Genomic DNA, 22,863 nt, shown 5'->3' on the forward strand with positions numbered 1-22,863 from the left:
CTTCCTGATTCTATTAAGGTATAATTTGTGACCCAGAACGTGGTCTATTTTGGAAAATGATCCATGTGCGCTGGAAAAGAATGTGTATTCTTTCTTTTTGGGATATATAGCCCTGTATAGGTCTATTAGCCCTGAATCTTCCATTTCTTCCTTCAGAGCCATTGTTTCCTTGCTGAGTGTTGTTCTTGTCATCTATCCAGAGGTGATAAAGCAGTGTTGAAGTCTCCTACTACTATCGTGGTGCTAGTTATGTCCTCCTTAAATTCTGTTAGGAGTTCTTTTAAGTATTTAGCTGGTCGTTCATTAGGTGCGTATACATTTAATAGTGTGATTTCTTCCTGTTGTACATATCCTTTGATGAATAGGAAATGACCTTCGCTGTCCCTTCTAATCTTTTTCAGCCTGAAATCTATGTTGTCGGATACTAGTATGGCCACCCCCGCTTTTTTGAGGGAGGATTTGCTTGCAGGATTGTTTTCCATCCTTTGATTTTGAGTCTGTGTTTGTTCTGACTATTCAGATGTGTTTCTTGTAGGCAGCAGAAAGTTGGGTTTAGTTTCCGAATCCATTTTGCCACTCTGTGCCTCTTGATTGGTGCATTTAGCCCGTTAACATTAAGAGAAATTATTGTCATGAGATTTTGTGCCATTTTTCTTTAGGGTTTATTGTTCTTATAGGTTTTTTTCCTTGTCTTATAGTAGCCCTTTGAATCCTTCTTTTAAATTTGGTCTTGAGTCTATGAAGTTCCTGAGCTGTTGTTTCTCCGTGAAATAGTGTATGGTTCCTTCAAGTTTAATTGAGAGTTTAGCCGGGTAAAGTATTCTTGGTGAGGCACTCATTTCATTGAGTTTTTTCACGATATCCCACCATTATCTTTGGGATTGGAAGGTTTCTTCTGATAGGTCTGCTGTGAATCTAAGGGGTGCTCCTTTGTATATGATCTCCTTCTTTGATCTTGCTGCTTGCAGTATTGTGTCTCTATCCATAGCATCCATCATTCTGACTATGATATGCCTTGGGGATTTTTTATTTGGGTCCCTTTTAGCTGGTACCCTTCGGACTCCTTGGATCTGGATGTCCATATTTTCTAGCTCTGGAAATTTCTTAGCAATGATGTCTTTAATTGTGTTTTTTTCATTAAGATTGGTCCCCTGTGGTTCTGGTACTCCAATGATTCTTATGTTGTTTCTCTTGAGGTCATCCCCTAAGACTCTGATTCTCTCTAGAGCCATTTTGTGGTCTTTTCCCATTATTTGTTGCTGCCTATATGCTTTCTGCAGCTCATCCTCAAGATCACTGATTCTTTCTTCGGCAGCAGTCATTCTACTGTTAAGGGACCCTACTGAGTTTTTTATTTCATCTACTGATTCTTTTAATTGTGTCACTTCTGTTCGTAGCTTTGAAATTTCTGCTCTCATTTCTTCCTGGATTATCTTGGTGGATCGTTCCAATGCTGCATCCATATCCTCCCTTAATTTATTGGATGTTTGCTCCATAGTTGCTTTGAGTTCTTCAACCATCTTCACGATTTCCTCTCTGAATTCTTTATCAGAATTATTTCTGGGGAGTCATTGCTGGGTTTGCTGAGATCCTCCCTTTCATCTCTGCTGGTGGTGGGGATTTTCGCTGTTTCTTCATGTTGTTATGGGTTTTACTGTTAGGTGCTCTCCTTAGCTTGAGAGGAGTCTCAAGAGAAAGCATGGGGCTATGATCTTTTTGCAAAGGACTTTATGTGCAGCTTGATGTGTTCACTGACAGTTTTTGTAAAATTAGGATAGGCTAGGTCAATTGACTATTAACATATGGTGACTAAGATGACCAGGGTATTCTTCAGAGGAATAGATTCTACAGATTATGGCCAAAGCACAATGCAATGAGTGGGAAAAATATCTTCGGCCTCATAAGGGGCCGCCGCTCCAGAAGGAGGCCACGCCCCTTTTGAGGCCACGCCCCCAACGTGTGGACACGCCCCTTACAACCTGATAGAGAGGGGAGGGGTCAGGCCTGCCACAGGGAGACTGAGAGGCGCAAGACGAGATGGGCCTGGGGGCTCCAGGGCCCCAGACCGTGGGCGCAGGGGTGGGGGGGGTGGGGGGGGATCCGAGCGCTCTTCGACAGGGGGCATGGTCCGAGAGGGAGAATGCCAATTACCTGTTAGAGAGGGGAGGAGTCAGGCCCACCGTAGGGAGACTGAGAGGCGTGAGAGGAGATGGGCCTGGGGGCTCCAGGGGCCCCAGACCTTGGGCGCGGGGCGGGGGGAGGGGGGAATCCGGCCGTGGGCTTCACGTGCCTTTTGACCATTTGTATTTCTTCTTTGAGGAAGTTTCTGTTCATTTCTTCTCCCATTTTTTATTAATGGGGTTGGATTTTTTTTTCTTGTGAAGTTCTATCAGTGCCTTATCTATCTTTGATATTAACCCCTAATCAGATGGGTATTGGGTAAATAATTTTTCCCATTCTATGTGCTGTCTCTGTATCTAGGGGCTATCTCTGTTATGAAACTAGGGGGCTGGAGTGACAGTGGGTAAGACATTTGCCTTGCATGCGGCTGACCTGAGTTCAATCTCCAGTACCCTGTTTGGCCTCCTGAGCACTGCCAGGAGTGATCCCTGAGTGTGGACCAGGAGTAAGCCCTGAGTACAGCCAGGTGTGGCTCAAAAGCAAATCAAAAGTGAGAGAAAATAAAAAGCATAGCCAACACTAAATAGTGAAGGTGCCTCTAAACTTCTCACTGCTTCCTGCAGTGTCCAGGTATAGAACAATGCAGTCCTTCACCGGGAGCCTTCGAGAGAAGCCTTGGTGCTGTCAGTGACAAAGCTCTGTTCTTGCAGTTCTTTCTGCTTCTTGTGTGCAAAGCGTGCACAGTGCTGGGGGAGCACCAGGGAACCGTCAGGAGTGAAGTGGCTCTCGGGCCGCCTGGGCTGTCTGGCTTGATGGGACAGCTGACTTTCTTGGGTAATGACTGAGGTACTTTTTAAAAATGACTGAGGGGTGAATGACTGAGGTACTTTTTAAAATTTGTTTCATGCTTTCTCTGACCCTGGTGTATCTCTTCATGGTAGTAATTTGAACACTAAGTAGTTGCACAATATCAAACACTTGTAGTAATTTTAAAGAAATATACGTGGCTGAGTAAAATTCAGTATTTCTTTTTGTTCTTCAATCATTATTAAGTATAATTTGATCTTTTTTTTTAAATTTTTTTTTCTGGGGTTACCTGGTAGTGCTCAGATTACTCCTGGTTCTGTGCTCAGGGAATCACTCCTGGTGGGGCTTGGGGGACCATATAGGGTGCTGGGGGTCAAACCCAGGTCGACCACCTGCAGAGCAAGTGCCCTCCCCACTGTGCTATTTCTGCAGACCCAAGGTTATCCTTCAAACAGTTTTTCTTTTCTTCTGAGTCCCAGCACTTAATCAAAAGCCTGTGGAGGGGAGCCAGGAGTGTCCAGGCTGGAGGCCGGTCCTGTCCCCAGAACCACCAGAGCAACCCTCAAGCACAGTGCCAGGAGCAGCGCCGAGAAGGCCAGTGTGGTCCAGAGCCAGCAGGCCGTGTGTCCACAGTCCACAGGCTTAACAATCCTTAGGGGACACCCTGCAGGTTTGATGTGCTTACGACAGGGCTAGGCTTGGTGTTACACTCGTCAGAAGTCTCCATCCTGTTTGTTTCTTTAGCTTTCTGGTTTGAGTGTGTGCTTTGTACATGAAAAGGCATAAGGACAGGAAAAAGAAGGGCCCACAGTGTGGCTTAGGAGAGCGCTTGCCTCATCTGAGGCCCAGGAAGGCAGGGAGAGGGAAGGGAGGGAGAGGAAGGGAGGGAAGGGAAAGGAGGGAGGGAGGAAGGAAGGAAAGAAGCAGGAAGGGAGAAGGAAAGACCACAGGTCTGTGTAAAAATCCTGTGCTCTTTTTCTAATCTGCAGGCAACTTTAGCGTCTCATTAATGCCCGGTCAACAGCTATGGAATCGAGGTTTCTGCAGCAGCAGAGGCACAGAGGTCCTCATTATGCCAAAAAGTTAGTTTTGTTTTATCTAGATAATAAATTTGTGTCAATATGAACCCAAATATTCATAGAATTTAACTTAAAACAGAAAGTCATGACTCACATCGATAACTTCCCTTTTTAAAAATTCCAGGCAATTATTAGTAAAGAACAGTGCAAAACAAAAGTAACTTATCATTTGATTTCCCGCCTCCCCCCAAACCACAGGGACCCGGAGAACTGCCCAGTGCTCTACAGATGCAAACTGGGGCCAGCTGCAGGCACTGGGGATTGAACCCAGGGCCAGACACACTTAGAGCAAGTGCTCGACCAGCTGAGGCACCTCCCCAGCCCCTGGAAAATACAACCTTAGGTCTCTACATATGATTGCCCTGAGCAGCAGGGTCTGTTTGAAACTACCTTAAATCTCTGGTTCATATGCAGCTAATATTATTTCTTATATCCCATATCGTGTGTGTGTGTGTTTGTATTGTGTGACTCCCCTGGAGGGAGGGAGTGTATGTGTGTGTGTTTCTCTTTTGAGTGACAGTATTTTTTTCATATATGGATCAGCGCCAGAAATTTATACATTTTTCCTTTTTTCACTATAGACCTGAGGGATGCTTATGTTTTTTTCAAACAATCATTTTGCAAGATTAAATCCAGATGTAGTAGAATCTAGCTGTCTTTTTTCAGACCAGACTTTAACAAAAATGACAAAATAATATGGCATCTGTGTACAAAGTGTTTTTGTTTTGAAAAGTCATTATTTTTCATGGAAATGTGTCATTTATTTTAATAGATCATAGAGTTGCTAATTTTTAAAAAATGAATTAGTGACTTTTAACTTTTAAAATAAATTTCTGATATGGGAACTTTACACCACGCTCTTTGGGTTCCTCAGTTATTTAATTTAATTAACTTATTATTATTTTTGTGATAAAATGTAAAATTTACTATCCTAACCCATTTTAAAAATTACTTATTTTTTTTATTGAATCACAGTGAGGTACACAGTTACAAAATTGTCCATGACTGGGTTTCAGTCTTACAGTGTTCCAACACCCATCCCTTCACCAGTGTACATTTCCCACTACCAACGACTTCAGTTTCCCTCCTGCCACCCCCTTCTCCTCCTCTTCCCCCCAGACTACTGCCTCTGTGATGGACAATTTTCTTCTCTCTCTCTCTCTCTCTCTCTCTCTCATTATAGTTTGCAATACAAATCACTGTATCACTGTATCACTGTCATCCCGTTGTTCATCGATTTGCTCGAGCAGGCGCCAGTAACATCTCCATTTGTCCCTGTCGAGTGCTAGTGTTGCCCGATGGCATACTGGGGGCTCTTTCAGGGTCAGGGGAATGAGGACCGTCGTTGTTACTGTTTTTGGCATATTGAGTACGCCACGGGTAGCTTGCCAGACTCTGCCTGTGGGCGGGATACAGGTACTGAGAGATTATCAAGTTTGCTCCTTTGCCTCCTGTCAGCACGCAGTTCTTATCCAGAGTGATCATTCCCAACTAGCATTGCCGTAGTGGTCCCTTCTCCCAATTGCCTTCTCAGCACCTGAGGCAGGTTCCTCGATAATTTTAAACAGGTCTTGGGACCAAGAAATTTGAAATCAGCAGCTCCAGGGGGTCAACTGTACATTTGAATGTTTCAGTTTTAGCACTCACTTTGCAGTACTTGAGTGTGGAGTGTGGGAACTTGGCGTCTGGCGGTGCCTGCAGTGCCCTGGGGCTTGCCGTGCTGTGGGAGGGCCTTGGGCTGATGTCACCGAGGGGTTGGCCCGGGTGCTCTCTCCCACTCCAACCTGGCTTTCTTCTCCTGGCTCCAAGCCCATCTGCTGGAGTTCCCTCGGGCTCAGACCTACTTACAGCACGTGTGCTCTCCTTTATGGTTATAGAGTTTCATGGTAAAAATTACTTTCATATTCAGGAGAGTTGGTGGGAAGAGCTTCCTTTGCCTTCTTAGAGTGCTTAATGCCCCTCATTTCCTCCTTAGTAGATACCAAATGTACCAGCACGCATATACTTTATTTTTTCAACCGTTTTATTTGGTGGAGGCCCTTGGTGGTGACCAGAGACTACTCCTGACCATGAGCTGGGGGGTCCTGTGGCGGCACCCTGAAGCCATGCAGTAATGGGCATTGCACCAGACCTGCTCCCCCTGCAAGCCTGTGCCCCACCCCCCTGCCCCCTGCCGTCCTCTCCCCACTCCTCCAGGGCACCAGGGACACAGGAATCAACAGGCAGTTCTGAAAATATGCGTTTGGCCTCTGCTTATGGAAACCTTTTTCAGAAGTTATTATTTTCAAATTCCTGTAAGATTTCACATTGATATAAAGATCCAGTATAAAGAACCCCCAGTGATATTTAGCTCAGATTTGCTGGTTGTTAATACTTTGTTCTTTTGCTTTACCACTTACCCAGGTTCTCTCTCGATGGATAATTTCTGTCCGAGGTATAGTTTATTTTGTCACATATAAATTTTATCCAAAGCACTTGAAAGTATTTTTCAGATGCCATATCCCTTATCGTAAGATGAAGACTTCAGTGTATCTCTGAGGGGTAAGAAGTTTCTTTTCTAGGGGCTGGAGTGATAGTCCAGTGGGTAGGGTGCTTACCTTGCAGGTGGCCGACCTGGGCTTAGATCCCTAGCAGCTGTTAGTGTCCACCGTGTCCTTCCAGGAGTGATCCCTGAGCCAGAAGTAAGCCCTGAACTCTCCCCAAAACAAAACAAAATAAAGCAACAACAAAACAGAATTTTGTATTACAGTGTATTTACCAAGGTCATCAGGCTTAACAGTGACCCACACTGTTATCTAGGCTGCAGCCCCACAGCCCCTCCTCCCAGTCACCCCACAAAGACTCAGTGGCCACCCCGGATCCAGAGCAGACCCTGCATTGATTTCTTTAATCTGGAACCACTTCTTCACATCTTAGTTGTCTTTTGTGACCTTGATTATTTTACAGGGACCACACCTAGCTCCGTGCTTGGTGGCCGTTCCCAGAGGTTCTTGGGGACTCTTTGGTGCTGGGGGTCAAACTTGTGATTCCTGCATGCAGAGATGTACTCCAGACCTTCGGGTCACCTTATTGCCTGACCTCGACAGTTTTGAAGAACCAGGGCCAGTTCTTTACAACACACCCCTCAGAGCTGGCTCTGTGCTCAGGGGTGACTCCTGGTGGTGCTCAAGGGATCATATGCAGTTCTGGGGATCAAACTGAAGTTGACAAGTTGCAAGGGAGGTGCCTTAACCCTTGTATTATCTCTTCAGTTCTTAGTTTTTATTTGTTTTCTAGGAGTGAGTGATACTGTAACCTCTGGGCATCTCATCTGGAGACTCCAGTTTCTATTTATCTTGTCCTACTTTTGGTGGTGTTCACTATGTTATTCTGTGAGTTGACAGCCACTCTGAAGTGACTGCTCTCTCTTTGTTTTGGATAGCTATTTTGTTGAGGCTGTCGACTCAGCCTGTTCCCCATCAATCTTCAGCTTCTTCATGCTTCTGGACTGAATCAGTGACTATTGTAAAGGTTATAAAGGTGGTGTTCCAACTCCTTCTACAGTTACTAATTGCTTTTCTGAGGAACGATTTTCCATTCTTCTTTATATTTTTAATTTGTTCACTTGTATATGCATGAACTCGGATTTTAAGCATTTTTGTTTGTTTTGTGCCACACCCAGCACAGAACTTACCCTTGGCTGGGATCAAACTTGGGTCAGTCATTCGCCAGGCAAGCACCCGGCTGACCTTACTATGGCTCCAGATTCCCCAAGATCAGATTTAAAAAAATGTTTTTATTTATTTTATTTATTTATTTATTTATTTATTTTTAATTCCTTTATTGATTCAACATGTGGAAAGTTACAAAGCTTACAGGTTAAAGTCTCAGTTATACAATGCTCAAACACCCATCCCTTCACCAGTGCACATATTCCACCACCAAGAATCACGATATACCTCCCCCCTTCCCCCCACCTCCCCAGTCCCCCACCCCGCATGTGTAACTGGTAAATTTCACTTTACTTTCAATTTACTTTGATTACATTCAATATTTAAACAAAAAATTCACTATTATTGATTTGGAGTTTCTCCCCCCTAAAGTCGATCTGCTGAAAAGAAAGCATTTGGCAATTTGTTTTCCATTGCTGAGAATGAAGAGGTATGAGGTAAGGAGGCCGCACCAGCAGCAGCATAGTTTTGGATTTCTGTATTTTAGTAACTAAGTCCAGAGAAATGTCTGCCAGGAATCACAACATTGTAAGCTTGTACCTCTCAGCTACTTTATATTCCACATATGAGTGCGATCTTTCTATGTCTGTCTCTTTCTTAAACATTTTTAAAAAATGCTTTTAAAACATCTTTTAATGTTTTAAAACTCTTTGTAAATACTGTGGTTTACAAGTTGTTCATAATACAATTGTTTTGGGCATTCAGTATTCTAATTCCAATCCCACCACTAGGTGACCTTTCCCCAGTATCCTCAGATTCCCCCCATGCCACCAACCTATCCCCTGAGCATGCACCTGTATCACCTGTCATCCTGTTGCTCATCGATTTGCTCAAGTGGGCGCCAGTAATGTCTCCATTTGTCCCTGTCGCATGCTATTGTAGCCCAATGGCGTCTGCTCGCTCCAGGAACATGAAGAGCATCAAACTGTTTTATTAGCCTCTCCTTACTCATCCTTCCCAATACTGCCGTATGGGGACTTTTTCAGGGTCAGGGTAATGAGGCCCATTATTGTTACTGTTTTTGGCATATCGAATACGTTATGGGTAGTTTGCCCGGCTCTGCTGTAAGGGCGGATACTCTCAGTAGCTTGCCAGGCTCTCCAAGAAAGATGGAGGCTCCAGGAGATTTTGCATCACTCTCTTCTGGGAGCTTTGTTCTATAGTCTCTGGATCTTGGCTGTTGAAGAGATTACATGCTGGAGGCAGTTTGGGGTGTATGTCAAGCTACTGAAAAACTGGGGATCTGGGTGAAGGAGGCCCAGTCCCAATCCAAGCAGGCTTGGATATCTCAGCCACAGGTCCTGCATACCTGAATTCTTCTGTCAGTTCCTTCATGCGTGAGGCTTATCCAAGTGTGGGAGAGTGGCCTTGGGCATGGGTGTGACTGGGTTCTGGAGGTTTTTGGCTGCCGGGCTCTGCTTGGGGCAGGGAGGGAAACTCAACCCAACCCCCTCCAAGGGGCCCCGGTGAAGACAGCCTGGTGCAGGGGCAGGAGATTCTGTGATGCTCTCTTCTGGGAGCTTTGTTATATAGTCAAAACTTGGCTATATCTTGGCCATTGATGAGATTACATGGCACTGGGGGCAGTTTGTGGGTGTGGCTGCCAAGCTACTGGGAAACTGGGGATCTGGGTGGAGGAGGCCCAGTCCTTATTAGAGCAGGCTTGGAGATCTCAACCCCAGGTCCTGCATACCTGGGTTCCTGAGCATATACAGAATAATTTATTTTATATTGCTTTTTACTGGAGCAACAGCACAGTGGGTAGGGCGTTTGCCTTGCATGCAGCCGACCGGGTTTGATTCCTCTGTTCCTCTCAGAGAGCCCGGCAAGCTATCCTGCCCACACGGCAGAGCCTGGCAAGCTACCCATGGCATATTTGATATGCCAAAAACAGAAACAAGTCTCACAATGGACACGTTACTGGTACCCGCTCGAGCAAATCGATGAACAACGGGAGGACATTGCTACAGTGCTACAGTGCTTTTTACAACTAAATGGCTAATGGAGTTATTGGAAAACCAGTAAAAGAAAATTTGTGAAAATTGTTATACCTCACAATGGGGTTGTTAAAGTCTTTGTCTGAGGGTTTGCTGAACAGTTTGTTGCTAGCTGAGTCTTCTGTGTTGTTATTTTTGTTTCCTGAGTTTAGTTGGCTTCTGTGCTGCTTTCCGATCTAATTCGGTGTGCTCCTGCTGGGCTGTCAGGACGGTGGAGTTTGGAGGCAATGGATGGGGCTGGTGCCTTTCTGTGGCTTGGCTTTGCTGGGGTTACTGCTGAAGCCATGAAACTGGGCAGTTGCTTACAGGACAGCTGTGGGCAGTGCAACTGGCCATGTGCATGGTTTGCAGGGCTGTGGCTGTGGGGTATGGGTGTGGCTGCCAGAGATTTGGCAGGGTGGGGACTTGGACCACCTTTCTTCCAAAGATGCCCTGGAGTGTTCAGCCAGAGGCCCATGTATCCTGGACTCCGGCTGGCTGCATCTCCTTGGGATCAGCGCTGGGGCTCTGATGCTGGGCTGAGGCCTGCTGTAGGATGTGGTGTGTCAGGATCAGTATTCATTTAGTTTTAATTTTGGGGGGGGGCCATAACTGGCTGTGCTCAGGGGTTACTCCTGGCTCTGTGCTCAAGGATCACTCCTGGTGGGCTCAGGGAACCATCTGAGACGCCGGGGATCAAGGCAAGCACCCCACCCATTGCACTATCTCTGGCCCCTAGATTTATTATTATTATTATTATTAAAAGTTCTCCCCCTGCTTCTCTTTATTGTCATGTATTGCCTGGGGCTTACTCCAGGGGCAGTGCTCATGCAGCCGGGGTTGTGCGCTTGGTCTGTTGTAGTGGTATGGCTGCACGTGGCTGGGGGGCTGGGGTTTGCGTTATGCCTGGCACCTGCCAGAGCCTCATCCCGGTCTCTGGGAGCCCTGGTGTCCCCCACGAGTTTATCAGAACACTGTGTTTTCTACGCACTCCCACCACTCCCCCCTTGTTTTGCATTTGGCTGGTGAGAGTCCCTTCATTGGACTTCATGTCCTTAGGTTACATCGGTTTCTATTTTCTATAGCAGTTCCTTATTTTCTGCTGTAAAATATTTCAGGCTCATTTTGTATTTTCACTGCCCCAGTTATGAATCAGTAATTTCTCTCTTAAAGTGAGGCATGCATGGTATTTATGGAAAATGATATGGATGTTAGGGATGCTTATTGTTACTGTGGTGTTTAGACTTAGAAACCTTTTAAAGGGAGAGAGAAAAAGAATATATATCGAGAATATAGAACATACATGTATTCTTTTTCTTCTGTTCATATATGTGTGTATATGTGCATACATATACGTATATACATATATTTAAAGCTGTAACTAACTAATGTTGATTCTTCTTTTATTTGTAACTCTTTTCTTCTAAAACTCAAATATTTCTTGAAAAACTTGACTCCCACTTAAAAAAAAAACACCAACTTTTATTTTGTTTTGGGGTCACACCCAACAATGCTCAGGGCTTACTCCTGACTCTGCACTCAGGGATACTCCTGGTGGACTGGGGGATCATATAGTTCTGGGATCGAACTCTGGTCAGCCATGTGCAAGTGTCCTACCCATTGTACTATCTCTCTGGCCCCACACCTGATTCCCACTTAATAGATTTACTTATTTGCTCAATCCTATAGCTGGCAGATTTGCAGAAATGCCTATCCTTGCAAACTCCTACCCTTCCCACACCAAGCTTTCTGTCTAACTTTAGTAATGGTTTCTCACTGTGTGTTAGACTGAGAGGATGTGTTCAGAAGGGGTGTGGTGGCAGGGCAGCGTGCTGTGTGCTCTGAGAGGCCCAGGCTGTCCCTCATCAGCTGTGCAGTAGTGTAACTGCAGCTTTGCCAGCCTCAGCTGGGCTTAGGTGGGGAGGGCTGGGCTTCACCATTTCCCCAGGCATGTAGGAACTGCTGCAGTTACTGGCTTCGGGCCTGCTCCAGGCAGGGGACCCAGACTGCCGCAGGATCCCACGTTTCTAGGGATGGCTGATTCAATATTGACCAAGGGTGCTGCCCAGACTCAAATCCGGGAGATCAGACTTTGTCCACCCCATGGGCCTGGCCTTCCCGCGGGGAGTCTGTGCTTGGGGAGCAGCGGGCGGGAGAGGGATTCTGCAGAAGCCACGTGGCTGTGACCCTGGAAAAGGCAGGGCCAGCCGCATGCAGGTGGCCAGCCCCACGAAGGCGAGCGCAGTGGCCAGGGACCAGGCTGGTCCCTGCTGGGGGCTGGGCAGCGCCGACTGGGGGCTGGGCAGCGCCCTGAGCTAAAGCCGTCCCGCAGTTGCTGCCCCAGGGAGGGGCGTCGCCCGCCCTTTGTGTGGGGGTGCTCCCCCGGGCCGCGGGCAGAAGCCCAGCGCACCCTCCCCTCCGGGGTTAGTCCGGGCCAGGTCCCTCGGCCGGACCCCTAGACGTCGGGCGGCGAGACTTCCCAGGACGGTGGCCGTGAGCCGAAGCCGGCCCCAGGTGCTTCTGGGCGCAGGGCACAGGAAGCTGGTCAGGGAGATCGGCCCCAGCTGGAGGGGCCTCAGGATGAGAAGCCTGGCCCTGCGTGCTCGTGCTGGCGTTTGGAGGGGCCTCGGCTTCTCCCCCATCTGCATCTTTTTCTTGTGGTGGTTGTGGGCGGGTGGGGCTCTTCCTGGCTCCGCGCGCAGCGGGGGCGCTAAGGGCTGAGTGGTATGAACCTGACTTGCAGCTGGCGCGGCCACCGCGCGTCTGCGCGGCCCCTTTTTCCCGGGGATGCGTGCGGCTGCGGCACACGTGGCATTGCCTCTGCGCCCCGCAACCGTTACGTGTACATCGCCGTTCGCTGCCGGGGCTGCGGACACTGAGGTTCCCTGGGCACCCTCAGCCAAGCTTCAGCTGACCCCAGACCTGAACTTCCTGTCATCGCCCCCTCCCCCATTCTCGCGCCCTAGGGAGCTTGGTGGGGAGGGATCCAGCCAGCCGAGCCGCTCTCTGTCTCACCAGCAGAAAGGGGCTTTCTTTTTCTTCCAGTTTTCGTCTCTTTCTTTAGCCTGCATCTCTTCATCTGTGAGGGCAGGGGTCTGACTCAGCAGTCAGATGCCCCAGCGGGCATCCCATGTCTTCCCCCTTCTTCCCGTTGGCCGGGCTGGAGGACTGACGGGCGGGGGGCTCCCACTGCAGGGCCAGAACCAGCCCGGGGACCTGGAGACAGGACCCTCCAGGGCTGCGCCTAGGCGAGTCGCCCCTGGCACAGCTCGTGGGCCCTGGGCCAACCCGGGCTCCATGGCGACTGGCGCTCTGTCCAGCTTAGCGCACAGACCAGCTTCCTGCTCCACGCAGCAGAGGGCGTTGAGCCCTAGCTGGCCCTCCTGGGAGATGTAGAGGGAAGTGGCCACTCGCACCGGCAGGCCTGAGAGCAGGAGCCCGCAGACCACTGGGCGCTGCCAGGATTCTCACTTACCTCCTGGCCACCCAGAACTCAGGCAGAGTGGGGAGGGGGGCGGGCAGGAGAGAGAAGGTGCTGCCTCCCCCCACCCTCAAGGATCCAACGCCTGCCTCCAGCCCCAGGATGGCGGGGATGGGGGTGGGAGGTGGGGGGTACCTGGAGGCGGGTGGAGGACAGCCAGGCCATGTCTGCACCCATCGAACTGGCCAGCACGGGCTGCTCCCAGGGCGGGGATCCCACGAAGGAGAGGTAGCAGGGATTGTGGCCATGCTGGGCCCCCAATAGGGCTGGCCTCCGGCCACAGCTTGAGACCCCACTCTTCCCTGTTTCTCCTGGCAATGACATGAAGTCTCACACGCTGCTCGCTCTTAAGCACAAAGCCTGGCTAGTGGGAACGCCCGAGGGGTTTGCGATGGGGGAGTCTCCCCAAGTGCTGGAGTGGAGCTGAGCCCTCCCCCGTCGCCAGGCTGCCCAAGGTGCCCTGGCTGTAGCTGGAAGGGAGCACAAGTGGGGGGTGGGGGGGGGTTCATCTGCCCACGGGGGCTTCACTCACACTTAGGAGAGGGGCTTAGTCCAGGTGCTCCCAGTTGGGGGAGAAGCATAGACACTGTGTCCTGATGGGTGTGGCCAATGCTGCTGACCCCTGCCCCTCTCGGCCTGTCTGAGCAGGAGCAAGGGGACTGGAGAGATGGAGAGAACTGGCAGGGCAGAGGGAGGCTGGGGAGGGGGGCCGTGGGGTAGCCAGAGGTGGTGGTGCTAATTTGCAATTACATATGTATACATATATATACTTACATACACACATATATACACATATATAGGTATGGAGAAGGGGGAAGAGGTGGAAAGAGTGTTTCCTTTTTCTGGTGATGTCACCCCGTACAACTGGAACTTCCTAGTTGATAAGAATGTTGATAGTGGGGGCTGGAGTGATAGCACAGTGAGTAGGGCATTTGCCTTGCACGCGGCCGACCCGGGTTCGATTCCCAGCATCCCATATGGTCCCCTGAGCACTGCCAGGAGTAATTCCTGAGTGCAAAGCCAGGAGTAACCCCTGTGCATTGCCAGGTGTGACCCAAAAAGCAAAAATAAAAAAAAAAGAAAAAAAAAGAATGCTGATAGTGTCTTAGCATTCATAACAAACTCCTCGGAACCACCTCTGGGTTCATGTTCTCATCTTCAGAAGCTGAACATATCCCAGAAGGAAACCCTAAGGATGAGGCTGCTTGCCGGAAGTCCCACCCGTCACTGGAAGTGGAGCTTTTGGCCGCTGCCCTGCGGGTGAGGCAGGGCAGGGTTTGGAGATCGAGACAGCCAATGATTTGTCAGTGACACTTGGCACTGATGCCCTGCAGTTCCCGAGAAGCCCTTTCTGGAGAGGAGGCCCCGGAAGACAGCACCCCCTCTCGGCTCATCTCTCTCGGCAGCTCTGGAGCAGGGTCATGGCCTGGGCTTGTGACCACTGTCGGAATTGGGGTGGGGTCGTCCTCTGGGACACTCCCAGGGGGAGATCTGATGCCACCAGATGGGAGGAATCAGGCTGGAGCTGGGGGGGGGGCTGAGAGTGGGGAGGACGCCCACACACCCCTGCCACAGCCTTGGCACATCGCCTGACGCCGCTCTCCAGAGCTCTCTAGCCCCTTCACACCCTGTGCTCGTGGCACTGGCTCATCTGGCTAGCAGGGCATTGCTCTGGCCACTTCCGGTCAGTACTTCCCTAAAGGTCACCCCCGGGGCAATAGTGAGAGTCTGGGGGGCCCAGTGGGAGGGTGCTGCGTCTCCTCATGGGGGCTGGGGGCCTCCCTCCTCCCCCCCCCCCAATTTGACAGTTTGTTTAGGGCTTTACCCTTCTCCTCTGCCTGGGTTTTTGTTTATTCTGTGAAACAATCTCTCCGTCTCTCTCTGTGTCTCTGTCTCTCTCTATCTCTGTCTCTGTCTGTCTGTCTGTCTGTCTGTCTCTCTCTCTCTCTCTCTCTCTCTCACACACACACACACACACACACACACACACACACACACACACACACCCCAGGGCTATACCCTTTCTGTCATCTCTGATGACCAAGCCCTGGGAAGACGGGAAGATGGTCACTTTCTTTTATCACTTGTGTCCACATTCCCCCAGTGCTCTGTGTGGGCACCAAAACCAATTCAGCTGTTGCCCTTTGATGCTCAGTAGAGGGTGTCTGAGATTCTGCCTCTTCTGTGAACTACCTTTTAGGCTGAGTTGGCACAGTGAACCCAGGCGGTGAAGGGCTCTTTCCCCGGCATCAGCCAAACAAATGCCCACACAGTTTCAGAGAAGAAATAGGGAGCAGTAGAAATATGGATGTATAGATTGGGTGAGAGCGGGGAGCCAGGGTTGCATGCCACGTGTGACGAGACCTCGAGTTGACCCCTGGCCCCCACCATTCCACCCCACTCTCTGTTCAGAGCCTTTGGGGGTGTCCTGCTGGCCTCCAGCATCTCTGGACCTGAGCAAGGCATGCTGGGCCCACTTGGGGGGTCCGACGAGTGGCCAAGTTATCACGGGCCCTGAGCAATGCTTCGGAGGCCCAAATAAAAGGTTCAACAAAATAGAGAAAGTTTCGAACGTCACAAAGGACTTTTATGGGAAAGGCACATGGAGTCACAGTTAAGCAAAGTCTAGTCTGTTAGAAATTCATTCCTGAAAGTCTGAACCTTTGGGACAAAAGTAAGTGAGTTCAGGGGAAAGGAGAGGTCTCCCACACTGTGGGCGGGGCCAGACTGTGGGCAGTATGTTCTTTCCTTAGCGAGCGCTATCTTGGTCTCTCTTTCTCTGTCTCTGTCTCTGTCTCTGTCTCTCCTCTCTCTCGTTCTTGGTTTAGTTTTTGTGTTTGTCCTGGACCACATAGACAGTGCTCAAGAGTTGTTCCCACTGGCGCTCTGTGGAACAGGCAGCGCTGTGGACAGAACCAGGTCCCCTGCCCGCGAAGCACAGCCCTCCTCACCTCTCTTCCCTTTCCAATGCCACCCTCCCCAAAGAGTACCTGCCCCGACCCCTGCAGACCCTCTCCTGACCCCTGCAGACCCTCCCCCGACCCTTGCAGACCCTCCCCCACCCCTGCAGACCCTCCCCTGGCCCCTCCAGACATCTCCAGACCCAAATTAATTTTTTGTCTTTTGGAGCTGTGCCCAGCAGTGCCTGAGGGCTATTCCGGAGTGAGTCATGGCGGGCAGGGGGCCAGGTGGGGTGCCACACACAAAGCAAGCACTACTGTGCTAAGGTGCTACATGTCTTCAAACCAAAACAGACTTACCAAGTGCCCTGTCCCGTCCCAGTGCCAGCCCCAGCCCTTCAGGGGCAGGTCCCCTGCAGCAGCGCAGGGACCGCTCTGGTGATTTCTTTGTGATCTGTGGTGTGACCCAGCTGTGGGGGCCGAGAGCTGGGGCACAGTCCTCTGCCCGACCAGGCTTCGCCAGCCCCGCCCCTGCTTTCATGGATGCATGTGCTGTCCTCAGCCCGTGGGACTGTGTGCTGACCGTGGTCCTGGCCTTGGCCTTGCCCTCTCCCTCCCACTGGCCCATCCTCAGTTGTGTCCTGATCACATGGGGCCGCTTAGACTCCCGTGTGCAGAGGCTCTTCGCTCCCTCAGCTCTGCGGTTGGGCTGTGGGGTCAGACTTCGCTGTAGTGTGGATGGGCGGCGACCGAGATCATTCCCAGCAGGTTTAGTCTTTTTGGTAAAGAAATTCCTTATGAGTGTTTCACATATGTCTTTGCTATTTTTGAGTTGGAAAAATGAGGAAGATGTTTCTCAGACCTCTAGTTCCAGACAACTGCCAAGAGCTGCTTTGCAGCCCAGGGCTCAGGAACTCAGATTTGTTTGTTTGTTTCGTTTAATTTTTAGCCACACTCACTGGTGCTCAGGGCTGACTACTGGCTCTTCCATCAGGGATCACTCCTGGCAGTGTTCAGGGGACGATATTGGGTGTCAGAGGTCAGAGGTCGAACCTGGGTCGCTGTGTGCGAGAGAAGCCCCCAACCTGCTGTACTGTCTGGCCCTGGAAATTAGATCTGAAATGGAGGGATTTGTTACAGAAGGGCGGGAGGATTGGCTGAGTCAGAGAAGTAAGACCCAGAGAGGAGCTGCGGGGTGCTGCCGGGTCCCAGGGCCCTTTGTACAGAGTGACAGACACTTGTGTCACGCTCAACTGGAACCTGGGCTCCCACATGTGCTTTGGGGCACCCGGAGCCCTCAAGCTGCCTTCCGGGGCTGGAATTTGGCCCATGTTCCCCTCATGCTGAGAGGCCGGCGTCTGCCAAGCGGCCTCGAGATGAGGGGATGTGTTTGCTGAGCACCTGTGTGGCAGGACGGTGCCTGGCCACAGGCTGTGTCCGCCCGTGTACTGCCTGCTGACCCTCTGCTCTGCCTCAGGAGGCGCTGGCCCGGCCGCAGCCCTGGTGGAGGATCCAGCTGTTCGTGTGGGAGCCCGTGCTCTTCGGCACCTGGGACGGGGTCTTTACCTCCTGCATGATCAACATTTTCGGGGTGGTCCTCTTCTTGAGGACTGGCTGGCTGGTGGTGAGTGAGGTGTGGGTTCCCGGGGTCTCTGAGGGCTGGGGGTGTGTCTGCGTCACTGGGGCGGCCAGCCTAGAAAAGGGGTCAAAGGGCCACCATGCTCTGGCGACCTGCCTCGAGAGAAAAGTTGAAGGGCCACCATGCTCTGGCAGCTGGACTCGAGAGGAGGCTGAAGGGAGGATTGGCTCACGTCTGCCATGGCCATGCTCAAGGCCACATCTGCTTTCCCATGTTTCTCAAGGCTGAGAGAAGGAACCGAAAAACAAGTAAGATTGGCAAAAATAAAGATGCTCTCACCACTTAATAATGTTTATGCCACGTATGTAACCTGCTGATTATTGCTAAAGGAAGACTATATAAATCCACTTGGATTTCAATAAACTTGCTGTATGCCGCATATTGCATGCAGTCCTCCCTAGCCCACTCAACTCTCATTCCCTCTCTCCGGCTGAGGTTCAAGTTGGCCACGCAGGCCGCGGCATAGACGCCCTGACTTAGTTTGGCGCTCATCTAGCCACCCAAGGACAGGCCTCGTAGGCGAACGTGTATAAGGTGCATCTGGTCAGGAAGGCTGATCACTCAGACATCATTAGGGTAGTCAGGGGTATTGTACTGTATTCCATGCCTTTAAAACCATTTCCCACAACATGGAAGGCCGGTGTTATTATCCCCAGCTACACATCAGCCAGGAGCGCACAGAGGCGAAATGCTACAACAGCTGAGGTGCTCTGGCCTCGCTCCTCCTTGGAATTAAGTTGGACACCCACCTTTCCCCCATGGGCACATGTGTCTTCTCCTAGACTCTCTTGTCCCCTCTCTTGTCCCACGGTCAGAGACCCTGGCCCTTTGCTTGTTTCCACAGCCTGTGGTGACTCCCACCGGGCTTATCGACAAAGAGAGGAAAGGTTGTGGGGAGGTGGAGAGGCAAGAGATTTGGGAGGTTCTCGTGAGATTTTTGGAGGGGTGTGTGAGTGGATTGGGGCCAGACCCAGCCATGCTCAAAGAGCTACTCTCATTTTGGTGCTCAAGGGTCACTCCTGACAGTGCTTGGGGGACCATGTGGTGCGGGGATGGAGCCCAAGGCTGTCCCTTGCAGAGCGTGTGCCAGGGCCCTCGTTGGCCCTCACACTGCCTGCCCTGGGCAGCTCCCCCTCCAGCTCCCAGCTGCAGCCCCAGGGGTGTGGGGTTGCCTGAGCACCCTGGCACTGAGCCCTAATGTCTCTCTCACCGCCCTGCAGGGAAACACAGGCGTGCTCGTGGGCATGGTCCTGGTGTCCTTCGTCGTCCTGGTGGCCCTCATCACCGTGCTGTCCGGCATTGGGGTGGCTGAGCACTGCGGTGTGGGCAGTGGCGGCGTCTACTCCATGATTTCGTCTGTGCTAGGTGGCCGCATGGGGGGCACGGTCGGGCTGCTCTACGTGTTCGGGCAGGTGAGTGTGGGGGCTGCGGGGCTCCTTCCTTTCCGTTGTTTTTTGTTGTGAGTCTTTTTCTCCTTTTTGGTCTTGGGGCACATCCAGCCATGCTTGGGCTCACTCCCTCCTGTTCTGTGCTCAGAGCTCCCTGCTGCTGGGCTCAGAGGACTGTGTGTGGTGCCAAGGAGGGAACTGGGTCCCCTGTGTGCAAGCCAAGTGCCTTTCCCTTGGCACTATTTCCCCAGCCCCCAAGTTACCCCAAGTTACTATTTCCCTTGGCATTATTTCCCCAGCCCCCAAGTTATCCCAAGTTACTTTGGGGCGGTTTGTTTTACTGGCTCTGGGGCTTGAGCTCGGGGTCTCGCTCACACCACACAGTTCTCTACCGCTGCACCACATCCCGGTCCTCTCCTGCTTTTCTGTTTGCCCTTGACCTCTCACCCTCATCCCTGTGTAGCAGGTGACCAGGGTGGGACAGTGCTGCCCATTTTATGAATGGGCATGCTAGGGGGAAGCATGGGGGGGTCAGGAAGGAGAGCCTTGCCCGAGCCCTCTGTATTCCAGAGTCCTGGCTGGGGGGGGGGGGCAAGTGAGGTGCCTGATCCCTTGGGTGCTCAGGCTTTCCTAGAAGCAGGCGCTTCTCCGTGTGCTGGGGCTTCCCGGTGCACGGCAGGCTTGGCCCAGGCAAGGCGCAGCCACTGGTGGGTGAGCACTGTCTGAGAGTGCTCAGATATGCCCTCGTGAGATAGGGCAAGACCAGGCCCAGGCTTATTCAGCTGGAGCACAGGGAGAATGATCTGCAGCACGAGAGCAGCAGCGAGAAGCAGCCATCCATCATCATTCCATGGAGTGGAAAAGGCTTTTTAGGATGTGGCAAAAGGCAGTGGGTGACTGGAAAAATACTTGAAAGGAACTGTAGCAAGAGTGGGGTGGAGCAGCGGCCGAGCAGAGCACAGGTGGGAGGTCAGATTGTCACTGCGCTGTGCTGGGGAAAGAGATTAATCTGTTTGGGAGGTGAGTAATAAGGGGGCAGGTGACTCCAAGACCTGGGGATTGCATGTGGGTTTTCCTTTTCTCTGTTTCTTGGTAGCCAGGCGAGCTGTAGCGTGGCAGCCCTTATTCGCCACTTGCCCATACCCGGGAGGGCCACTGGGGGCTGAGGCTTCCCCAAGGGGCACCTTCTGTGACAGGCAGAGGGAGAGGCCAGGCCAGGGATGTGCCACCATCTGTTCCCTGTCTCAGTGCCTCTGCTTGGTCTGCAACTGATCCGGGTTGACCCCTCGGATTAGGGTGTGGTTTCGAATTAGGGCAAGTATTTATCTGAGAAATTTTGCAGGTTTATGTACGTATGCAATATATGCCCATAGTCCTGGCAGATATGAGGCTCAGCGGCTTCTGTGTCTAGTGTTGGTATCAGGATAATGCTAGCTTCATAGAGTGATCCGCGAGGATTTCCCGCTTTCATTTTGTGGAAGCAATTGCAAATTGTCCCATAGAATTTAGCAGCCAGATCTTCCTGGACTTTCCTTCACAGTAAGTCTTTTTTTTTTCTTTATGGGTCACACCTAGAGATGCTCAAGGGTACTCCTGGCTCTGCACTCAGGAATTACTCCTGGTTGGTGCTGGGGGAGGACCATATGGGATGGTGGGAATTGACCCCGGGTCGGCTGCATGCATCCCTATGTGCTGTGCTATTTTTCAGGCTCCCACAGTAAGTCTTTTGATGGCTAATTTAATCTCTTTACTTATTTAGGTGTGTTTTAGTTTTCGATTTCTTTTTGAGTCAGTGTTGATGGTTTGTGTCTTCCTAGGCACTTGTTGCTGCCATGTAGGCTAGCTAATATATTGGTGTATTTACAAATTATGGATGAATTCCCCTATTGTCATTTTTGTTTGGTAAGATGGGCACGCATCATCCTTTCGCTCCTGACTTGAATGGCTTGAACCTTCTCACTTTTTCTTGGCCAGTACAAATAAAGGCTTCTCTTCAAAAATATGAATGTTACTGTTTTCTGGTCGGTTTCACTGAGTTTTGCTCCAGCCTTCCTCCTGTCCTGTCAGGCCCTTGACGGCTCTCCTGACTCCCCAGGTGTCTGCTCACTGGTTCGAGGTCCTCCTTCTCCCATGCCATGACGGGCGGTCTAGGTGCCTATTCCCGGCTCTTCCTAGTCCCATTGGCTGTGCTGCTTTCATTTCTTTTTAGCGGTTGCTGGAGTGGATTATTTGGTCTGTCTGGGAGCTGAGTGAGTATGCACTTCTTTATTTAGGAGAGGGGGAGCTTCCAAAACAGAGACCTTGGAACGGAGATTCCATGCCCGGCTTTGGTTGTCTTCTCGCTTTAAAATAGTGAGTGAACCCACTGCTGTCTGTGGCGGCAGTGAGAGGCTTCTCTGGAGAGAATGAGAAATGGCCAGAGGTGCAGCTCAGGGTAGAATTAATGCTTTATGTCTTCCATCAGACAAATATTCATCTTCTCTATTTGTTCTTTACTCTTTTGTAAGAGTAAACTGTTTTCCTCATTCCTAATAGTCTATATTTTTTGCATTTTCTCATTTCTTCTTAATCAGGCTGCTCAGTAGGTCAGTCTATTTCATAGATAGTTTGAAAGATGAACTTTTTTCTTTGTACCTTTTTTGTTATTAAAATTTTTATTTTAAATATCCCCTTTCTACTGTTTTTGATAGAATATGTCTTTATAAAATAAGTTTGGTCATTGATTTTTCTGCTTCTTAACAGTATTAATTTGGGGAAGGTTGGGTCATACCTGGGGATGGTGCAGAGTGAGGGTCAGTTGGGCCTCCTGCCTGCAAAGCTGTGCCTAGCCCAGGGGTCTTTCAGCCATATTCCACCTTTCAGAACCAATGAAACACTAAGCTGTTTGCTTTTTCCCTTCCTTTGTTCCTCTTGAGCGTAAGAATAAAAATACTTAATTAAAAAAATTATTTTCCAGGTAATTTCAAGGATATTTAAAGAATTTTTTATATTGTCACCATGGCTCAAATATGTGTGTGTACATGTACACAAGACATGTATATATATATATATATATATATATATATATATATATACTGGAATGGTGTCAAACTCATAGTCAATATGCAAGTTTCTAACTTTTACTTGAAAATTTGAATTTTCCATTAACCACAGTATTATTTTCCTAAAAGTGACAGGCTCCCTTCACGTATTGTGGAGATGGTCTACCAAATCCCCAAGTGTAATTGCCACAGATTTTCCATTTGCTCAAGTAATAAATATATTTACTAGCTCCTTCCCATAACAATGCTAGGGGGCTAGAGAAAGGGCACAGAGTTCAAGTACTTGGTTTGCATGTGGTCAACACAGCAGAGGATTCCCTGAGTACTACAAAGAGTGACCCCTGAGTACACAGGCAGGAGTAAAAGTTTTTTTCACTCACTATGTATTGGTTCAGGAACTAGATGAAAAACAATTTGGGAATAATTTGAGAAATTCGACAGAGTTTAGGGATCAGACCAGGGTCTACCAATAACTAGCAGTATCATCAACTGCAAACTGAGTAGAAAGTATGACTATACAAACCCAATGACTTCCTTTAGGCCTGGGTTTCTTTTTAACTAACCTACAGGATAAACTGAAATGACAAAACCATCTTGACTTCCAAAGTACGAATAAGCTCTGTTTGGAACCAAAGGAGTAAATGAAACAATATACGGAATGAAGGAAAAAAATAGTCAGAGGCCACTTAGCAGACATCTGTTATTTTTTGAAACCAAAAAT

The 22,863-nt window shown here is 50.0% G+C and overlaps 1 protein-coding gene across 1 annotated transcript in view; it reads left to right on the forward strand.

Annotated features, from left to right (window-relative positions):
- Nucleotides 1-22,863, forward strand: part of SLC12A8 (solute carrier family 12 member 8) — a 151,236-nt gene that overhangs the window by 11,180 nt on the left and 117,193 nt on the right. The window contains exons 3-4 of the mRNA XM_055124500.1: nucleotides 17,552-17,698; nucleotides 18,934-19,125. Coding sequence (XP_054980475.1) covers nucleotides 17,552-17,698; nucleotides 18,934-19,125 — 339 coding nt within the window. The remainder of the gene's footprint in view (nucleotides 1-17,551; nucleotides 17,699-18,933; nucleotides 19,126-22,863) is intronic.

The sequence above is a fragment of the Sorex araneus genome, chromosome 2 (assembly GCF_027595985.1).
Source record: "Sorex araneus isolate mSorAra2 chromosome 2, mSorAra2.pri, whole genome shotgun sequence".
Classification (NCBI taxonomy): Eukaryota; Metazoa; Chordata; class Mammalia; order Eulipotyphla; family Soricidae; genus Sorex; species Sorex araneus.